The 19010-nt window shown below is 45.0% G+C and overlaps 2 protein-coding genes across 2 annotated transcripts in view; both read right to left on the reverse strand.

The window, feature by feature from the left end:
• Positions 1 to 11864, reverse strand: part of LOC143956402 (uncharacterized) — a 48985-nt gene extending 37121 nt beyond the window's left edge. Inside the window, 7 exon segments of the mRNA XM_077466616.1 lie at positions 6071 to 7399; positions 10035 to 10158; positions 10247 to 10438; positions 10550 to 10747; positions 10836 to 11006; positions 11140 to 11251; positions 11776 to 11864. Of these exon segments, the coding sequence (XP_077322742.1) occupies positions 6071 to 7399; positions 10035 to 10158; positions 10247 to 10438; positions 10550 to 10747; positions 10836 to 11006; positions 11140 to 11217 (2092 nt within the window). The 5' untranslated portion in view covers positions 11218 to 11251; positions 11776 to 11864.
• Positions 1 to 19010, reverse strand: part of LOC143955186 (uncharacterized) — a 141960-nt gene that overhangs the window by 108063 nt on the left and 14887 nt on the right.

Raw genomic sequence — 19010 nt, forward strand, 5'->3', positions numbered from 1 at the left:
TGGACAAACTGAGAGAGAAAGACCTGCGTTACTCATGGCGTTTCCCTTTTGCCCTGCTGGTTACCCACGGTGGCAAGCAACACATTCTACGCACGCCTGCGGACCTTCCAGAGTTTTGTGCAGCCCTCCAGATTGAGCTGATTGCCTTACCCGATTGGTATCAGGAGTTTTCATTGCCACCTAAAGATAGAAGCCCACCTTTTTCTCCGATGGCGTCGCCAGAGAAACATCTCACCAAGAGGCAGAGACAGGGACGCAATGAAACACCGCCAAGGGGAACACCCCGAAGCCGTCCACACTCTTCTAGGAACCTGATGGAAGCCTAAAGCATATGGCGCACCTATATCTGCCTGCAAACTTGGGATCCCCCTTTTTTTCTTTTCTTTTTTTTCTTTTGCTATTTTGCTTTGTTAACGCAATTCTCTTTCCACTTGATCAACGTTCACATACCACGACTACGCTGCTCCACTGCCGTCTGGGGTAGAGTGCTTCCGCATGATTGTTCACATACTCACGCCATGGAGCCATATGGGAGCAAAGTGCACAAGGACAGTTTTTGGGATTTTGACCATGACTCATCGGAGCTATAGTCCGAGTGTTCTGGCAGTTGTTACTTGTGGGACCAAATATTATGCTGGAGAATCGCTGACTGCCCGAGTCCCGACCATGTGTGGTTTTGATTGTATGGTCTGGACCGGGGAGAGGCATGGACCCTGAAGTGATCGTGGGATGAGAGTACCTCGTGGGTCATTTCATGGTAGTGGGGGTTGCTTATAAGGGGTTGATTCCCTTTGATCAGATCTCGGCGGGTGGTATGCCTATTGTCCTTAAAGGTTAAATATGATCAGATGTTATGCTTGTAATTTGTCAAGTATGCTCATTGCTATTTGTTAGTCATTGGTTTGCTTTAATCGTTCGTCGTTATAACAGACCGTTTAGTACTTCTCATATGCTTTATGGGGCCGCGCACGACGGTTCCTACTTGAATAAGTTGAGTACCCACTGTTGTCTCAGTGATAGTTCGGTACTGTTTGTTACTTCTTCTCACGGTGCGGGCACCCGGTTAGATAAACTGAGGTGCTTCGCACGGTGGGTGTTGCTGTCTCCGGGGAGGGCCTCCCCGGACCCCACAATAGTGTTCCAGACGGGTTCTTTTAGGACTCGTTCACGCGCACTAAAATTAACCCCACGGGACGGTCAGTCCGTCTAAAGGGGGTGTAACCTACAAATCTTCGCTGCTCTTTAGCTCTCTCTTTTGCCTTATCACGACACACACATTGGTGAAGATTTACTGTTTTCTACTGATTGCAACTAAAAATTCTACCTTTTTTTTGTGTATTTTTGGGACTATAATTGCAAGTACTGAACCCCACACCTCCCTGAGTCTGAACCATGGCATATTCCGATTTGGGTCGTAATCCTACGGTGATCTCCCACAATGTTAAGGGGCTTAACATCCCTGAAAAGAGATCCACTTTAATGAGGGAACTTAAAAAAGGTAGGCCTAGTTTTATATTTCTACAAGAGGCCCATTTTAAGACCGGCCACGTACCAAGGTTTACTGACTCATACTTCACTGAGGCACATCACGCTACCAGTCCCGGGACCAAGTCAAAAGGGGTTTCGATACTGGTGAGCAGGGATGCTGCTTTTGAGGTAACTGACAAACTAGTTGACCCATATGGGAGATTTCTCTTCCTAAAAGGGACGTGCAGGGGGGCCCCCCTGACACTAGCTAACGTGTACTTTCCTAATTCAGCCCAGCTTACTTTCTGTCGGAAACTCCCTACCGAGCTGCTGTGCTTCAGCTCCGGTAGATTGATTCTAGGTGGGGATTTTAATATCCCCCTCATACCAACTGAAGACACCTCTAATGGTAAGACTACTATCACTTATAAAGTCCTTAAAAGCATTAAGAAGCTCTTACAATCTATGAACTTGGTCGATACCTGGCGCCACCTGAACCCAGAGGGAAGGGACTATTCCTTCTTCTCTATCCCACACAACCACCACTCACGAATAGATTATATCTTCATCACGCAGAGGGATCTACCACTGCTGAGCGCTGCTCACATTGGTCTGCAAACTATTTCAGACCATGCCCCAATCTCCGTATCACTGGACTTGATGAGCACCCCTACCAAACATAATATGTGGAGATTAAACTCATCTCTACTGACGGACCCAACGTTGCTCCCTGATCTAGTTTCCTCCTTGACTGAATTTTTTAAGCTGAATAATACACCCGGGATGAGCCCCCTCGTGATTTGGGAAACCCACAAATGTCATATTAGGGGTGAGTTGATTCGTATGGGCGCCCGTAAAAAAAAGGGAGAGAGACAAAGTGATTATGGATCTGACCACAAAAATTCGAACTTTAGAATCGCTACATAAGCGCTCCCTTGCTGTTGACTTGTTACTTGAAGCCAGGAAAACTCTAAAACAGATCTTAGATAATACCACCAGGAGATTCTTATTTTTTAAGAAGAAAATATACTATGAGCACGGGGATAAAACGGGCAAGATCTTGGAGAGAGCCCTGAAAACCCGGACAACCCACAATTACATCAAGGGCATTACTGATAGGGGTGGAAGAATTGACAGTGAAACTGAGAAGATTGCCCGACATTTCCAAAATGATTACACGGCCCTCTATAACCTCCCGACTATGCACAAACCATCAGATATACAGGGTGATTGGGCTCAGGCGATACAGGCCTACCTAGACGCAGCTGACCTTCCCAAGCTAGATGAGGGGGACTGTATCCAGTTAGATAGGCCCTTCGATGATGCGGAAATCAAGACGGCTATTAGGGAGTTGAAAACGGGCAAGAGTCCAGGGCCTGACGGGCTTAGCGCCATCTACTATAAGACATTCATGGACATTTTGCTTACCCCTTACAAAGACGCTATGAATTCGTTAACGACTCAGGGTTCGACTTCTAATGACTTTTTATCTGCTTTTATTACTATCCTACCTAAGGACGGGAAGGATCCGCTTAGCTGCTCCAGCTATAGGCCCATCTCCCTCCTGAATATTGACGTCAAACTTATAGCAAATGTTTTGGCCAACAGGTTGTGACCCTTACTTCATGACTTGATAGGACCCGTTCAGGCCGGATTCATGCCTGGTAGGGAGGCAAGAGACAACGTGACGAAGTCCCTGAATTTGATCCATTTAGCACACCAGCGAAAGATCGAGGGCTTTCTCCTGTCGACTGACGCGGAGAAGGCCTTCGATCAAGTAGCTTGGGATTACATGTTAGAGACATGCAAACGCACTGGTTTGGGCCCTGGCATGATGGCATGGATTACGGCATTGTACCAGAATCCTTCGGCCAGGCTTAAGGTGAATGGGTCACTTTCAGACATAGTGTTTATTAAAAACGGTACTAGACAGGGGTGTCCATTGTCGCCCCTACTTTTTATCATCGCCCTTGAACCATTCATAAGACACACCCTCATGGATTCCTCAATCAAGGGTTTCCAATTCAATGGGAAGGTCTTCAAAGTAGCGGCTTACGCCGACGATCTATTGTTCTTTTTGACAGATCCTCATATCTCTATTCCCTCTCTTCTGAATGAATTCGCTCATTTTGGTTATATATCTAGCTTCAAAATAAACTATTCTAAATTGGTGGCCATGAATATTTCACTTCCCAATGCCCAATTGTCCACGGCCCAGGCCAGTAGCCCCTTTAAGTGGGCGGCGTCGGCTGTTAAATATTTAGGGATCTGGCTGACTCCAAGACTCTCACTGACGTTTGCACAGAACTCCCCCCCCTCCTTAAAAGCATAGCACAGGATCTTCAGAAGTGGGGCCCGGGGTACTTTTCGTGGTTTGGTAGGGCTGCCATCTGTAAAATGGTCATACTGCCAAAAGTGCTCTACCTGCTACGTACCTTACCTATTAGGATACCTATGAGCTTTTTTAAATCCCTACATTCCCTCCAGATGAACTTTATTTGGGCACACAAGCCACCTTGACTGAAGAAGGCTCTACTGACCAAACCTAAGGACAGGGGAGGCTTGGGCGTCCCTGACTACAAATACTACTACTACGCTACACATGTTGCACGTATCATTGACTGGCATTGCCATTCCCAAATTAAAGATTGGGTTTTCCTGGAGGAAGAGGCAAGCACAATCCCCCTCAGATTATCGCCCTGGATCCCACGAACTAGATACCCCATATCCATGCTTTCTCACCCTACCATTGGTACAACCCTCAGCATATTTCATGTTCTAGCCAAACAACCCGAATTCTCCACCCCTCACCCCTATTCGAAACAACCCTGGCTTTCCCCCGGGATTGGGGAACCCCTTCCTCAAACCGATGAGGCCGAGAAGGCCGCTCCTGGCGGTTGACTGTTTCCTCAACAAACTGATGAAAGATTTTTCGGACCTTAAACTAGACTGTGAATTGCCACATATGCCAAGGTGGACATACTTTCAGCTACGAAGCTATATTAACGACGCTGCGCGTCGCTTATACTTTGCAAGAGACCTAACGGAATTCGAATCAGTGTGCTTAAAGGGGGAACCCACCCCGAAAACCACTGCGCTTTCTTATGCCTGGCTACAAACTCTAGGTCTGCGGGAGGACCACATACTCAGGGAGCGGTGGACTCAGGCACTGGGAACACCGATTTTAGATGACCAGTGGGACAAGGCTTGCGTTCTCTCACACAAATGTTCTTTGAGCACGAGAATGCAAGAAACGTCCTACAAATTGTTGACTCATTGGTACGCCACTCTAGAGAAGATCCATAAATGGTATCCACAATCGTCCGACAGATGTTGGAGATCTGATAAAGAGGAGGGCACTCTGCTCCACATTTGGTGGCAGTGTGAGCAACTGCAACCATTCTGGTCGGGGGTAAGGGATTTGATCATTCAGTTCACGGAGACCAGACTTAGGATAGATGCTGCGTGCTGTTTGCTACATATTTCTATCACTTCCTTCAGAAAATACAAGAACTCACTCTCGAGACACATGCTAAATGCAGCCAATTCCCTCATTCCACTTTACTGGAAATCTAAAACAATCCCCACCCTGAAGGAATGGTTAATTAAAGTCGCCTTTATCTGTGAGATGGAGGATACGGCGGCCCAATCCAATGAACGAGTGGATAGCTATCATAAGACCTGGTCTCCGTGGTTCGTCTTTAGGTACTCCCAGACCTTCAGGGATCGGATGAGTCAGGGAGGAGTTTAGGTCCAGAGATCAGAGCTCGGACCTGGATCTGTATCTTGGATGGGATACTTCAGCTTTTTTAAACGTGACTTGGGGGTTGTGATCTCCTACATCTCAGTACTACACTGACAGTTCTTGTGCTACTTTCTTGGATTATTTGGTATAGGCACTCTCTTTACTTTCCTTCTCTTTCTTTACCTATCCCTTTTATCTTGCTTTTCCTATAGACTGCTACTCTTCTCAAATTTGTTTTCTTATCATCTACTGGGAACAAAGGGGATTACTCAGAATCGGGGTGTTAGACAATGATTTACCCTCCAGGGTCTTGATGGGCCCATAATGGAGGAAGCTGGTTCTCAATACATAACACTTCTGTTGCTGTTTGAAAGACATTGTTGACACGATTCTGGCCTTGTTAAGATCTGTATTGATTTTGTAGTGTCGATTGTTTGCCCATGTTAATTGTATTTTAACTTGCAAATAAACTTTTTCTTTAATGGAAAAAAAAATTCAACTTTAATGAATTAAAAAAAACAAAAACAAAAAAACCACATAATTTTCTTGCTAGAAAATTACTCAGAACCCCAAAACATATATGTATAAAAACAACAAACCCCCTGGAGTGGTCATTGGAGTAACAAGCAGACATTGTGCCCCTGGCATTGGGAAATACTGTGTGCCTGGCGGCAAGAGCTAAAATAAGGGAGAACACCAGCAGCTCCTACGGGGCTGGAGCTACACTTGTGTGAATTTTCTGGTGAGCAGCAAGTGATTTTTTGTAAACGAAACATTTTCCACACTCTGAACATGAATAAGGACGCTCACACGCGTGAGACCTCTGGTGTTTATACAGGATTTTGTTCTGACTGAAACATTTTCCACACTCTAGGCATGAAAAGCGTCGCTCACCTGTGTGAATTTTCAGGTGAACAAGAAGGCCTGCTTTATGACTGAAACATTTCCCTCACTCTGAACAAGAAAAAGGACGCTCAACGGTGTGAATTTTCTGGTGCCTAACAAGGTTTCCTTTTTCACTGAAAGATTTCCCGCACACTGAACATGAATAAGGACGCTCACCCGTGTGAATTCTCTGGTGTTGAACAAGCTGGCTTTTAACAGTAAAAGATTTCCCACACTCTGAACATGAAAAAGGACGCTCACCCGTGTGAATTCTCTGGTGATTAACAAGGTAATGTTTATAAATAAAAGATTTCCCGCACTCTGAACATGAATAAGGACGCTCCCCTGTGTGACTTCTCTGATGTCTAACAAGGTTTCCTTTTTGAATGAAACATTTCCCACACTCAGAACATGAATAGGGGTGTTCACCCGTGTGAATTTTCTGGTGTTGAAGAAGGAGTGCATTACAAACAAAACGTTTCCCGCACTCTGAACATGAATAAGGGCGTTCGCCCGTGTGAATATTCTGGTGTTTTACAAGTAGGCAATTAAGAACAAAACGTTTCCCACACTCTGAACATGAATAGGGACGTTCACCTGTGTGAATTCTTTGATGTACTAGAAGTTTTGAATTATAAAGGAAACATTTCCCACACTCTGAACATGAATAGGGATATTCACTCGTGTGAGTTCTTTGGTGTCTAATAAGTTTTCCTTTCTCAATGAAGCCTTTTCCGCACTCGGAACATGAGAAGAGACTCAAGTTCATGTGGTGATATTTCTGGTGTCGGAGAAGGCTTCCTTTCTGGCTAAAACATTTCCCGCATGCTGAACATGAATAGGGACGTTCACCTGTGTGAATTTTCTGATGAGTTACAAGGTCTCCATTATAAATAAAACATTTCCCGCACACTGAACATGAATAGGGACGCTCACCGGTGTGAATTTTCTTGTGCCTAAGAAGTAACCATTTTTTTGCAAACAATTTCCCGCACTGTGAACATGACAATGAACTCTCTTCTGTGGGAACTCCTTCATGGCTTGAAGAAGATTCCTTGGGAATAGAAGGATCTATTGAGGTATCTGTACTGTGAGATCCTATAGTCTTGGTGCGTGATCCATCAGAAGATTCCTCAGGATTAGAGGGATCCATTGATCCCCCCAATTGGGAAGGTCTGGGATGTATATTTGGAGTAACGGGATTTCCTCCTGGAGAATATTGTACAATGTTATTATCTTCTGCTTTATAATCTGGAGATACAATGAGATGTTCCTCAGAGGTATTCCGGACATTGTGTCCACCTGTTGGGAAACAATTTACCATTAAATGTTATAACCTTCCATTCGGGAGTCATATATGTTGGTCCTTCACCAAATAATCTATAAGAGCTCCGGCATGGATTTGGGGGCAATTAGAAGAGAAAAATATGAATACAAATCAAGCGAAAGTGTCCAGAGCTCCAAACACAAAGTGCACAGTGCTATGTCTCTTCTGTTCTCGTGTGCAAAATTTTATTCCAGAGTCTAATAAAAATGTTCTCAGTGCTCCACACCACCCACTATCCCCCACCTTCACATCGGAGAACTCACCAGAATTCTACGACCTCTCTCTTACCAATGGGTCATTAAGCCCTTGTATCCCCCAAGGGGAAGATCATCCAGGACCACCACCTCTATACTACATCTCCTGTTATCTCATACCATACCTGCCGGTATCTTCTCACCTCAGATCCATCCCAGACTCTGAAACATCAACAAAGATGACTGCCACGCCATCACCCTCTGCAGCGCTCTCCACCAATCAGCACAAAGAATACCGCCAACGTCAGAGAGCACCTCCGAGAGCTCTGCAAGGTGACCGAATGGGGAAGAGCGGCACAGATGTCAATGATGACGTTGAGGTGGTCTGGATGATCTTCCCCTTGATAGATACAAGCTCTTAATGACCCATTGGTAAGTGAGGTGTCCTGGAATTATGGTCAGTTCTCTGATGGGAAGGTGGAGGAAAGGGGGTGGTGTTGAGCAATATTTCTCAACCCATGGTACGCGTACCCCTGGCGGTATGCGCACCAAGGGCAGGTGGTATGCCGGCCAGAGCTGGCATCACCATAAGCAGTGCTTGAGTCATGCAGAAACACCATTTCAGTTAGCAGCCATGTCCTGGATCTGATCCTGGGCGGGTGGACCAGGCCCAGGCACCGAACCTTAAATGCAGTTCTCGTCTCCCTCCTATCCTTGTGTGTGACACAGCACCTGGTCTGAATTGTTTGGCACTGTAACAAAGTCCCACCTGCTAGACAGGTGCTCCTGTGATAGACGGAACATTGATCCAATTAAATCAGTGTGACGTGTACCATAGGAGGCGGGACTTTGTTACAGCGGCAGCTCAGACGGGCATTTCAAATTCAAGCTTCGTGACACAGCAGGAGATCGTGATCCAGGCACTGGTAGGCTGCATTTGGTGGGCACTGATGAGGCTGCATTTGGTGGGCACTGATGAGGCTGCATTTGATGGGCACTGCACTGGTAGGCTGCATTTGATGGCCACTGGTAAGCTGCATTTGTTGGGCACTGCATTGGTATGGTGCATTCGGTGGGCACTGATGAGGCTGCATGTGGTGGGCACTGATAAGCTGCATTTGGTGGGCACTGGTAGGCTGCATTTGGTGAGCATGGCAGTGATGAGCACTGGTAGGCTGTATTTTATGGGCACTGGTAGGCTGCATTTGGCAGGCACTGATAAGGCTGCATTTGGTGGGCACTGCACTGGTACACTGAATTTGGTGGGCACTAATCAGCTGCATTTAGTGGGCACTGCACTAGTAGGCTACATTTGGTGGCACTGATAGGCTGCATTTGGTGAGCACTGCACTGGTAGGCTGCATTTAGCAGGCACTGATAAGACTGCATTTGGTTGGCACTGGTAGGCTGCATTTGGCAGACACTGATAAGGCTGCATTTAGTGGGCACTGCACTGGTACACTGCATTTGGTGGGCACTAATAAGCTGCATTTAGTGGGCACTGCTCTGGTATTTGCATTTGGTGGGCAATGCACTGGTAGGCTGCAGGCACACATACAATGATATTGCACATGAATAGAAATCATCACAAATATATACTGACATTACACACACAGAACCCATGACACCCAAACAATAGAAATTACTTTCTTGAGACAGGGGTTTTTAGACCCGCAGGGGCACTTCACTGTAAGAGGTTGAGAAACACTGGTGTGGAGCATGGAGAGCATTTTTATTAATCTCTGGATGAGAATTTTGCACAAGAAATCAGAAGAGACACAGCACTGCACACTTTGTGTTTGGAGCCCTGGACAGTTTATTTTTGGCATATTGAAGCACTTTCATGTTTGAAATTAAGAAAAGAGATGGACCTTCCTCCATCTCATTTCTTAAAAACATGATGACATAATGAATAATGGAGATGGACCTTTTTCATATGGTGTACAGTATCTCCACCTCATTGTTTTGGGCACAATACACATGATACATTGGGTGGTGGGGTGGGTATATCGATGATGTTCTTGATGTTCACAGTGAAGATTTCTCAGTATTTCCTTTACAGAAGGATGTGATGATCTCTATTTTCTACATGAGCAGCAAACTTTGTGTGTAACTAAATAAAAATAGAAACCACTGTATATGGAAGAGGTGCCTTGTGTTTAGAGCTGTGTGGATGAGGGTTAGTCTTGTTCTAGATGACTATACCCAATATATATAAAATTATGGATGGTGTGATTTTCCTGTGTGGAATTTGGGAATACAGGGAGATCTCTCTGGTGGGTTCCCATTACTGGACCCATCTGTAGGAAACACACACACTGACTGAATACATTGTTTCTATGTGTTTATCAGATGATGGGGGATCTAGGTGGAGCCTCCGTACTGCTCTCTCCTTTACAATAAAGTCTCCTCTTACCCGGTGATGTGAGGGGAGGCTGATTCTCCATCAGGACGTCCTTGTAGAGATCCTTGTGTCCTTCTAAATACTCCCACTCCTCCATGGAGAAATAGACAGTGACATCCTGACACCTTATAGGAACCTGACACACACAATGATACAGTCACCATCCAGACACATCCCTTGTCTGTTACTGGATAATGTCCCAGAATTCCCAGAATCCTCCTCACCTCTCCTGTCAGCAGCTCCATCATCTTCTTGGTGACTTCTATAATCTTCTCCTCATTATTTTTCTGTAGGGTTAGGAGGGGTGGTGGATACATGGTGATGGGGTCTTGTCTCTCTCTTTGTCTTGCGGACAAGCGGTGACTTCTCCTTCTCATATTATTCTCAATAGATGACTTCATAACTACAGTACAGTCCTGTAATATACATCAATAATAGTATATCAGAATCCTCCTCACCTAACAAGACAGGTCTGTGCTTTATTAATAGAGTTAAGAATGATTAAACACTCCCAGAATCCTCCTCACCTCTCCAGTCAGTAGACAGACGATCTCCAGTGCGAGTATTAATATCCCATTATGGGGATTATTTACTTTCATATTTACATCATTGAGAAACTGTTGATTGTCCATCGTGACGTTCTTGTAGAGATCCTTGTGTCCTTCTAAATACTCCCACTCCTCCATGGAGAAATAGACAGTGACATCCTGACACCTTATAGGAACCTGACACACACAATGATACAGTCACCATCCAGACACATCCCTTGTCTGTTACTGGATAATGTCCCAGAATTCCCAGAATCCTCCTCACCTCTCCTGTCAGCAGCTCCATCATCTTCTTGGTGACTTCTAGAATCTTCTTGGCACTGGCTACCTCTGCTGTCAGGCAGTGAGGTGGAGGCACTGTGATGGGTGATGTCCTGTGAAGACGGCTGCTGGGTGTTATTGGATCACCAGATATTTTTCTCACAACTTTATAATCCTGTGTAAAGAGAGAAAGTAACAAATATCACTACAGACCTCCCAGAATCCTCCTCACCACTCCGGTCAGGTCTGTGTTTTTTTTTTAATAGAGATAAGAGCTATGTCATGTGACCTCCCAGAATCCTCCTCACCTCTCCGATCAGCAGGTAGATGATCTCCAGGGTGAGGTCCAATATCCTTTCAGTCATGTGATTTTGGCTCGTCTCCATCTTCACTGATGTGATCTATACAGGACTCTCCTCTCTGTAGACGGATAAAAAACTGAGAATTATCTGGGCTGTACTGGGATGAATAATGTCTGCACAGAGTTCCTCCAGAGTCCTGACATTGTAAATTCCCTTTAAATAACAACTCCTACCAAAATATTTCATGTTAGGCTAACAATGTCCAGCATGGATCATGTATCTGGTCTATAAACCAGAGACTCTGGATGGACAGTTGGATAAATGGCTCTATATTTAGGATGTATCCAGTCTATAAACCAGAGGCTCTGGATGGACAGTTGGATAAATGGTTCTATATTTAGGATGTATCCGGTCTATAAACCAGAGGCTCTGGATGGACAGTTGGATAAATGGCTCTATATTTAGGATGTATCCGGTCTATAAACTGGAGGCTCTGGATGGACAGTTGGATATGTAACGGTGTACATATTATAATAGTGTAGAAGCATCTGCTGAATCTGAAGGACTTCTCAGTGACTATGGAGGAAGAGGATGGACATGACGGGGGGTTACTGGATATAAATGTAAAACAATTCATATTACCACCTCTGTTGCCCTGCGGGGGAATATCTCCCTGTATTGTCTCTCTCTAGGAATTTCCTGTCTGTAGATGACATCACTTCCTGTCTCTGTGTTCCACTAATAATAAGTGAGGTCACCACCTTGTGGATGAAATAAAAACTGCAGGCGGTGTGTTTTGAATACTTTAAAGAGGAAGTAAACCCTGATGAGTTTACTTCCTCTTTTTTTTCCCTGCAAAGGTAAAGCATAATGGACTACTATGCAACGCATAGTAGCCCATTATGTGTCACTTACCTGACACAGGAGCCAGCGAAGTCGCCGCTGTCCCCTGTAGTCCGCCGCATCCATCTTGCTGGTGGCGTCTCGCAGCTCCGCCACTGTCATTCGGCGAAGCCGCGATGACGTCACTCCCGCGCATGCGCACGGGAGTCGACAAATGTCGGCAGCTCCATTCTTGGAACTGCCGCGCTCAGTGCGCCTGTGCGCCGCTGTCTACGGCGCATGCGCCGTAGACAGCGGTGCCCGTTTTCGGGCAAATATCTCCTAAACCATGTAGGTTTAGGAGATATTGCTTGGACCTACAGGTAAGCCTTAACCACTTCAGCTCCGGACCAATAAACACCTTAAGGACCAGAGGTCTTTTTGCAATTTCGCACTGCGCTGCTTTAACTGGTAATTGCGCAGTCATGCAATATTGCACCCAAACGAAATTTGCGTCCTTTTCTTCCCACAAATAGAGCTTTCTTTTGATGGTATTTGATTGCCTCTGCGATTTTTTTTTTTTTGCGATATAAATGGAAAAAGACCGCAAATTTTGAAAAAAAAAGATATTTTCTTCTTTTTGTTATAAGAAAAATCGAATAAACTAAATTTTAGTCATACATTGAGGGCAAAATTTATTCAGCCACATGTCTTTAGTAAAAAAAATGTCAATAAGCGTATATTTTTTGGTTTGCGCAAAAGTTATAGCGTCTACAAACTAGAGTACATTTTCTGGAATTTACACAGCTTTTAATTTATGACTGCCGATCTCATTTCTTGAGGTGCTAAAATGGCAGGGCAGTACAAATCCCCCCCAAATGACCCCATTTTGGAAAGTAGACACCCCAAGGAAATTGCTGATGGGTATGTTGAGCCCATTGAATATTTATTTTTTTTGTCCTAAGGGATTGAATAATGACAAAAAAAAAAAAAAAAAAAAATTTTTACAAAAAGTTGTCACTAAATGATATATTGCTCACACATGCCATGGTTATATGTGGAATTGCACCCCAAAATATATTCCGCTACTTCTCCCGAGTATGGCGATACCACGTGTGTGGGACTTTTTGGGAGTCTAGTCGCGCACGGCACCCCGAAATCCAATCACCACCTTCAGGATTTCTAAGGGTGCAAATTTTTGATTTAACTCCTCACTACCTATCACAGTTTCGAAGGCCATAAAATGCCAAAATAGCACAAAACCCCCCAAAATGACCCCATTTTGGAAAGTAGACACCCCAAGCTATTTACTGAGAGGCATGTTGAGTCCATGGAATATTTTATATTTTGCCACAAGTTGCGGGAATATTACAAACTTTTTTTTTTTTGCACCAAGTTGTCACTAAATGATATATTGCTCACACATGCTATGGGCATATGTGAAATGACACCCCAAAATACATTCTGCTGCTTCTCCCGAGTACGGGGATACCACATGTGTGGGACTTTTTGGGAGTCTAGTCGCGCACGGCACCCCGAAAACCAATCACCACCTTCAGGATTTCTAAGGGTGCAAATTTTTGATTTAACTCCTCACTACCTATCACAGTTTCGAAGGCCATAAAATGCCAAAATAGCACAAAACCCCCCCAAATGACCCCATTTTGGAAAGTAGACACCCCAAGCTATTTACTGAGAGGCATGTTGAGTCCATGGAATATTTTATAATTTGCCAAAAGTTGCGGGAATATTACAAACTTTTTTTTTTTTGCACAAAGTTGTCACTAAATGATATATTGCTCACACATGCTATGGGCAGAAGTCAAATTACACCCCAAAATAAATTCTGCTGCTTCTCCCGAGTACGGGGATACCACATGTGGGGGACTTTTTGGGAGTCTAGTCGCGCACGGCACCCCGAAAACCAATCACCACCTTCAGGATTTCTAAGGGTGCAAATTTTTGATTTAACTCCTCACTACCTATCACAGTTTCGAAGGCCATAAAATGCCAAAATAGCACAAAACCCCCCCAAATGACCCCATTTTGGAAAGTAGACACCCCAAGCTATTTACGGAAAGGCATGTTGAGTCCATGGAATATTTTATAATTTGCCAAAAGTTGCGGGAATATTACAAACTTTTTTTTTTTTGCACAAAGTTGTCACTAAATGATATATTGCTCACACATGCTATGGGCAGAAGTCAAATTACACCCCAAAATAAATTCTGCTGCTTCTCCCGAGTACGGGGATACCACATGTGGGGGACTTTTTGGGAGCCTAGCCACGTACGGGACCCCGAAAACCAAGCACTGCCTTCCGGATTTGAATATAAAATGCTATAAAAAACAAACTAACCAGAGTCACCCGTAACACTTATACGGTGATCAGTGGTGAAAGGGTTAACTAGGGGCAATCAGGGGGTTCAAATTTTTATTAGGTAGTATATGGGGGTCCCTGGCGCTATATAAAAACCTGACGGGGAACCTAAATAACTAACTGGCTAACCAGCGTCACCAGTGACACTTATACTGTGATCGCTGGTTAAAGGGGGTGAAAGGGTTAACTAGCAGCAATCAGGGGGTTAAAACCATTATTGGGTAGTATATCGGGGTACCTAGCGCTATAAAAACCTGGCGGTGAACCTAAAAAAATAACTAGCTACCTAGCGACTGTAGCGACACTAATGCAGCGATCAGAAAAACGATCGCTTAGTGACACTGGCAAAAGGGGGTGAAAGGGTTAACTAGCGGCAATCAGGGGGTTAAAAACATTATTGGGTAGTATATCGGGGTACCTAGCGATATAAAAACCTGGCGGTGAACCTAAAAAAATAACTAGCTACCTAGCGACACATGCAGCCATCAGAAAAATGATCGCTTAGTGACACTGGCAAAAGGGGGTGAAAGGGTTAACTAGCGGCAATCAGGGGGTTAAAAACATTATTGGGTAGTATATCGGGGTACCTAGCGCTATAAAAACCTGGCGGTGAACCTAAAAAAATAACTAGCTACCTAGCGACTGTAGCGACACATGCAGCGATCAGAAAAACGATCGCTTAGTGACACTGGCAAAAGGGGGTGAAAGGGTTAACTAGCGGCAATCAGGGGGTTAAAAACATTATTGGGTAGTATATCGGGGTACCTAGCGATATAAAAACCTGGCGGTGAACCTAAAAAAATAACTAGCTACCTAGCGACACTAGCAGCGATCAGAAAAATGATCGCTTAGTGACACTGGCAAAAGGGGGTGAAAGGGTTAACTCTAGGGGCAATCAGGGGGTTAAATCTTTATTGGGGGGTGATAGGGGGCTACCCTGGACCTAACACTAACTGTCCTGACAGTTTTTACTGTCACAACTGACACTGAATGCATTGATCAGTAAAGAAATGATCAATGCAATCAGTGACACTGTGACTGGGGGGGGCGGGGGGGCGGGGGGGGGGATCGGGGGGCGATCGGGGGGGGGATCGGGGGGGGTTTGTGTGCCTGTGTGTACCTACATGTCAGTGTAGTGTTGGTGCACACTTACTTTTACTCTTCTCCTCGTAGTCCGGTCAAAAAGACCGCCCCGAGGAGAATGACATCACTTCCTCCTTCCTGTGTAAACAATACACAGGGGAGGAAGCTTCTCATTGGCTAGGAGCGATCCAGAGGGGGTGGCCGAAAACCAACGGCCATCCCCTCATCACGGAGCGCTCCTGGACCGAATCGGACCGCCGTAACCAGCGGGAGGGGGTCCGATCGGACCCCCCACCCGCTGGAAGGCAATCACGTAGATGTACGTGATTGTGCCTGCCTGTGCCATTGTGCTGACGTACAATGGCAATACGGCGGTCCTCAAGTGGTTAATCTAGGCTTACCTGTAGGTCAAAGTGGTTTGTAAGGGTTTACAACCACTTTAACAGCCGTGTCTTGATTTGCTTTTCAGTTTTGTTGCTTAATATCACATGCAAATAAATATCACATGAAAAAAAAAAAAATTCTATCTGGGATGACATGAAGAGACAGAAGGATTTGAGGTAGCCGACGTCCACAGAAGATCTCTACTTGGTTCTGCAAGATGTTTGGAAGACCCTACCTGCCGAGCCTTCAAAAATGTGTACAAGTCTACCTAGAAGAATTGATGGTGGTCTGAAGGCAAAGGGCGGTCACACCAAATATGGATTGGATTTGGATTTCTCTTCTGTTCATTCGTTTTTGTCTTTCCATTTTGTTCATTGATAAAACTAAACTATTAACCCTTCTATTTCTGAAAGCCTTCTTCTTTTAAACTTTTTTTTTTTTTTTAGAACCGTCCATAAATTTTGCACATTACTGCAAATCTATGGTTAAAAGCATTGTGTATGTTTGTTTTTTTATTGAATTGACTACTTTTATATGACCATTGAATATAAATAGTTTTCCTGGTGCCTCCATGGCAGCATACCTGTGACAAGCTCCGCCTTGGCTCCTCCCTCAGGACTAGTGAATATTATAAAAGAAATGGTTAGCGCAGCCCCAGCATTCTCCTTTTTTTCCTCATACCTCATGGCAGTGAATTCTGGTCGGCGTCCTTACCTTCTGCATTCGGCAGCTTCCGTCCGGGTTCAAGCCTCTCCCGGACGCAGTTCCTTCTCTTGTGCAGCTAAATGCGCTTATAAGGTTGGAAGTCCCTTCTGTAGGATCTTTTGGGACAAGCAGTTTGTCTCTTAAGTAAGAGCTTTATCTGCAAATTGATCAGGCACCAGCTCATTCATGGTAACGGAGGCAGCAGCTATTTCTACATTTCTTTTTTTTTTTCCCCCTCTCTCACCCCTTCTTCTTTTCCTCCTTCTTTCCTTCCCCTTTTAGGTTTTACATCTTTGTGTTTTTCTCTTTCTCCTCTTCTTCCTTTCTCTTTCCTCTTCCCTCTCTCTCTTCCCCTCCTCAACTTTCCATTTCTGTCTTTCCTTTGACCTCTCATTTTTCTTTTATTTTTTGTTGTTTCTTTTAGAGGAAAAACCCCTCTCCTAGCCCCTGCCGCTGTCAGCTCCGTAGGAGCCACGCGCGCTCAGCCCCGGCACTTTATTCGCCCCCTCGGCGTTCCCCGCCATGCTATGCGCCGGCGGTGCGAGGCTTCCGGGTTTCCATTCCGCCGGTCGGCGCTTGCGCAGTGGTTCCGGGGGCCGCCGCGGCCATTTTGGATAAGGGCATGGTGACGACTATGCCATTAAAACGTTAAGGACAGGATAGAGGCGTGCCCTGCCTCTCCTGTTGCACTATTTATCTCCCTGTCGGCCTCAGTGGGATGCCTGTGGCTGCGGGAGAACTGCGTCTGAGAGCTCCAGGGAGCAAATACCCATTCCTTTTAGGTAAAATAAATGTATAAAAAAGGGGGAGCAATTAATTAAATAATATAAAATAAATATATTAAATTATTATATAAATAAAATTTATAAAAATTATTTAAATAGATGTTCATCTGGGTTCTAAAAAAAAAAAAAAAGACAAAACGTAGAGAACCCATTATTTATAGAGGTAATTTCACTTTTACCAAGTCAGGACATGGCGGGTTGATTTTTCGCCTCTAAAACTCTTTTCTTAGCTGCTGCTTCTGCTAATCCATCTAGTATGAGCCATTTGCCGCCTGCACAAGATCCTACTCTACACCTGAGGTAAGGACCTACGTCCAGGTAAGTTGATACACTTTTAAAAAAATAAATAAAAGAGTGCACTGAGGCTGGTACTTTTATGTATTTCAGTCCTGTATGCCAGAAGACGTCTAAGAGGACCTCAAGGCAACATGAAGACGATGATGACTCTAGTCACAGCAGAGACAGGTCATCCAGGCATGGGGATTATAGAAGTGGCAGGAAAGCATCAGCCAAAAAGCGCCGTCATTCATGCTCCCCGAGACCTAGATCTCCATGATGTAAGGCCTGTGGGGCCACTTCCAGACAAACTGATCTGTCGAAATTGCCTCAGCGGACAGAGAATCTGAAAGTCTCCAAGTGGCGGACTTACTTAAGAAAGCAGTAAAAGATTCCCTTGCGGAATTGGTAGCTACAATGCCAACGCAACAACTAGCATCTCCTCCTCAGGAGCAAATGGCTGAGGCTCCCATTCCCGGGCCGTCCACAAGTGGAATTTCTTGTCTGACACCTGCATCTTCCTCTAAAACATCAGGAAGAGAATGCCATCTCAGAGGAATCATCTGATGACCTAGATGCCTCTGGCTTTGCTTTCACCATGGTACAGCCTTCTGTACAGGCAGTTAAACAAGAGATCGGCTGGGAAGAGACCAACACAGAGGTTAAGAAGTCTAAATCGTACTTCCCCTTTCTCAAACGCCAGATATCCCTTTTCCCTCTCATGGACGAGATCAGGGATGTGATTGAGGAAGAGTGGATAAAGACAGAGAAAAGATTCTCTATTAATCAGTTGGGAAAGTTATACCCTCTCTCAGAGGTTGATTCCGCAATGCTGGAGGGTTCTCCAGTGGTCGATGCAGCAGTGGTAAGGTTGGCAAAGAATGTCACGTTGCCCCTGGAAGACTCAACTTCTTTAAGGTTCCACTGGACAGAAGGATGGATCTCGATTCAAAAAGGCTTACCAGATGGCAGGCAACGCCTGTAAATCTGCGATAGCCCTGACATCAGTGTCAAATGCACTACGTGTCTGGATGGATAATATAGAGTCGGCAGTCCAACAGGAAATCCCAAAGGAGGATATAATCAAGGCCTTGGATGAGCTGAAGCTCTCAGCAGACTTTATTGGTGAAGCCGCCATTGATTCAATTCGTTGCTCCGCAAGGGCAATGCTCTTGGAAAAGCACACAGTCCACGTTCCTCAAGACCCGAAGGCAGAGACCAGTGCATACCCCACAGGATTCCACTAAATCCTTTTGTTGCCAGGCCAGCCCAAGCTATGGGGGCCAGGTTAAAACCCTTTTTAAAGATCTGGGAACAAAAGTGCAGGGATCCTTGGGTAGTCTCCACAGTCAAATACAGCCATTTCTGGTCGTTCCTAGACAAACCTCCCAAGGACTTCTTCTCCCCGAAAAGGGTGTCAAGGTTCCCCCCCCCTAAAAAAA

The sequence above is a fragment of the Lithobates pipiens genome, unplaced genomic scaffold (assembly GCF_037356315.1).
Source record: "Lithobates pipiens isolate NorthernLeopardFrog02 unplaced genomic scaffold, aLitPip1_a1.2 Scaffold_35, whole genome shotgun sequence".
NCBI lineage: Eukaryota > Metazoa > Chordata > Amphibia > Anura > Ranidae > Lithobates > Lithobates pipiens.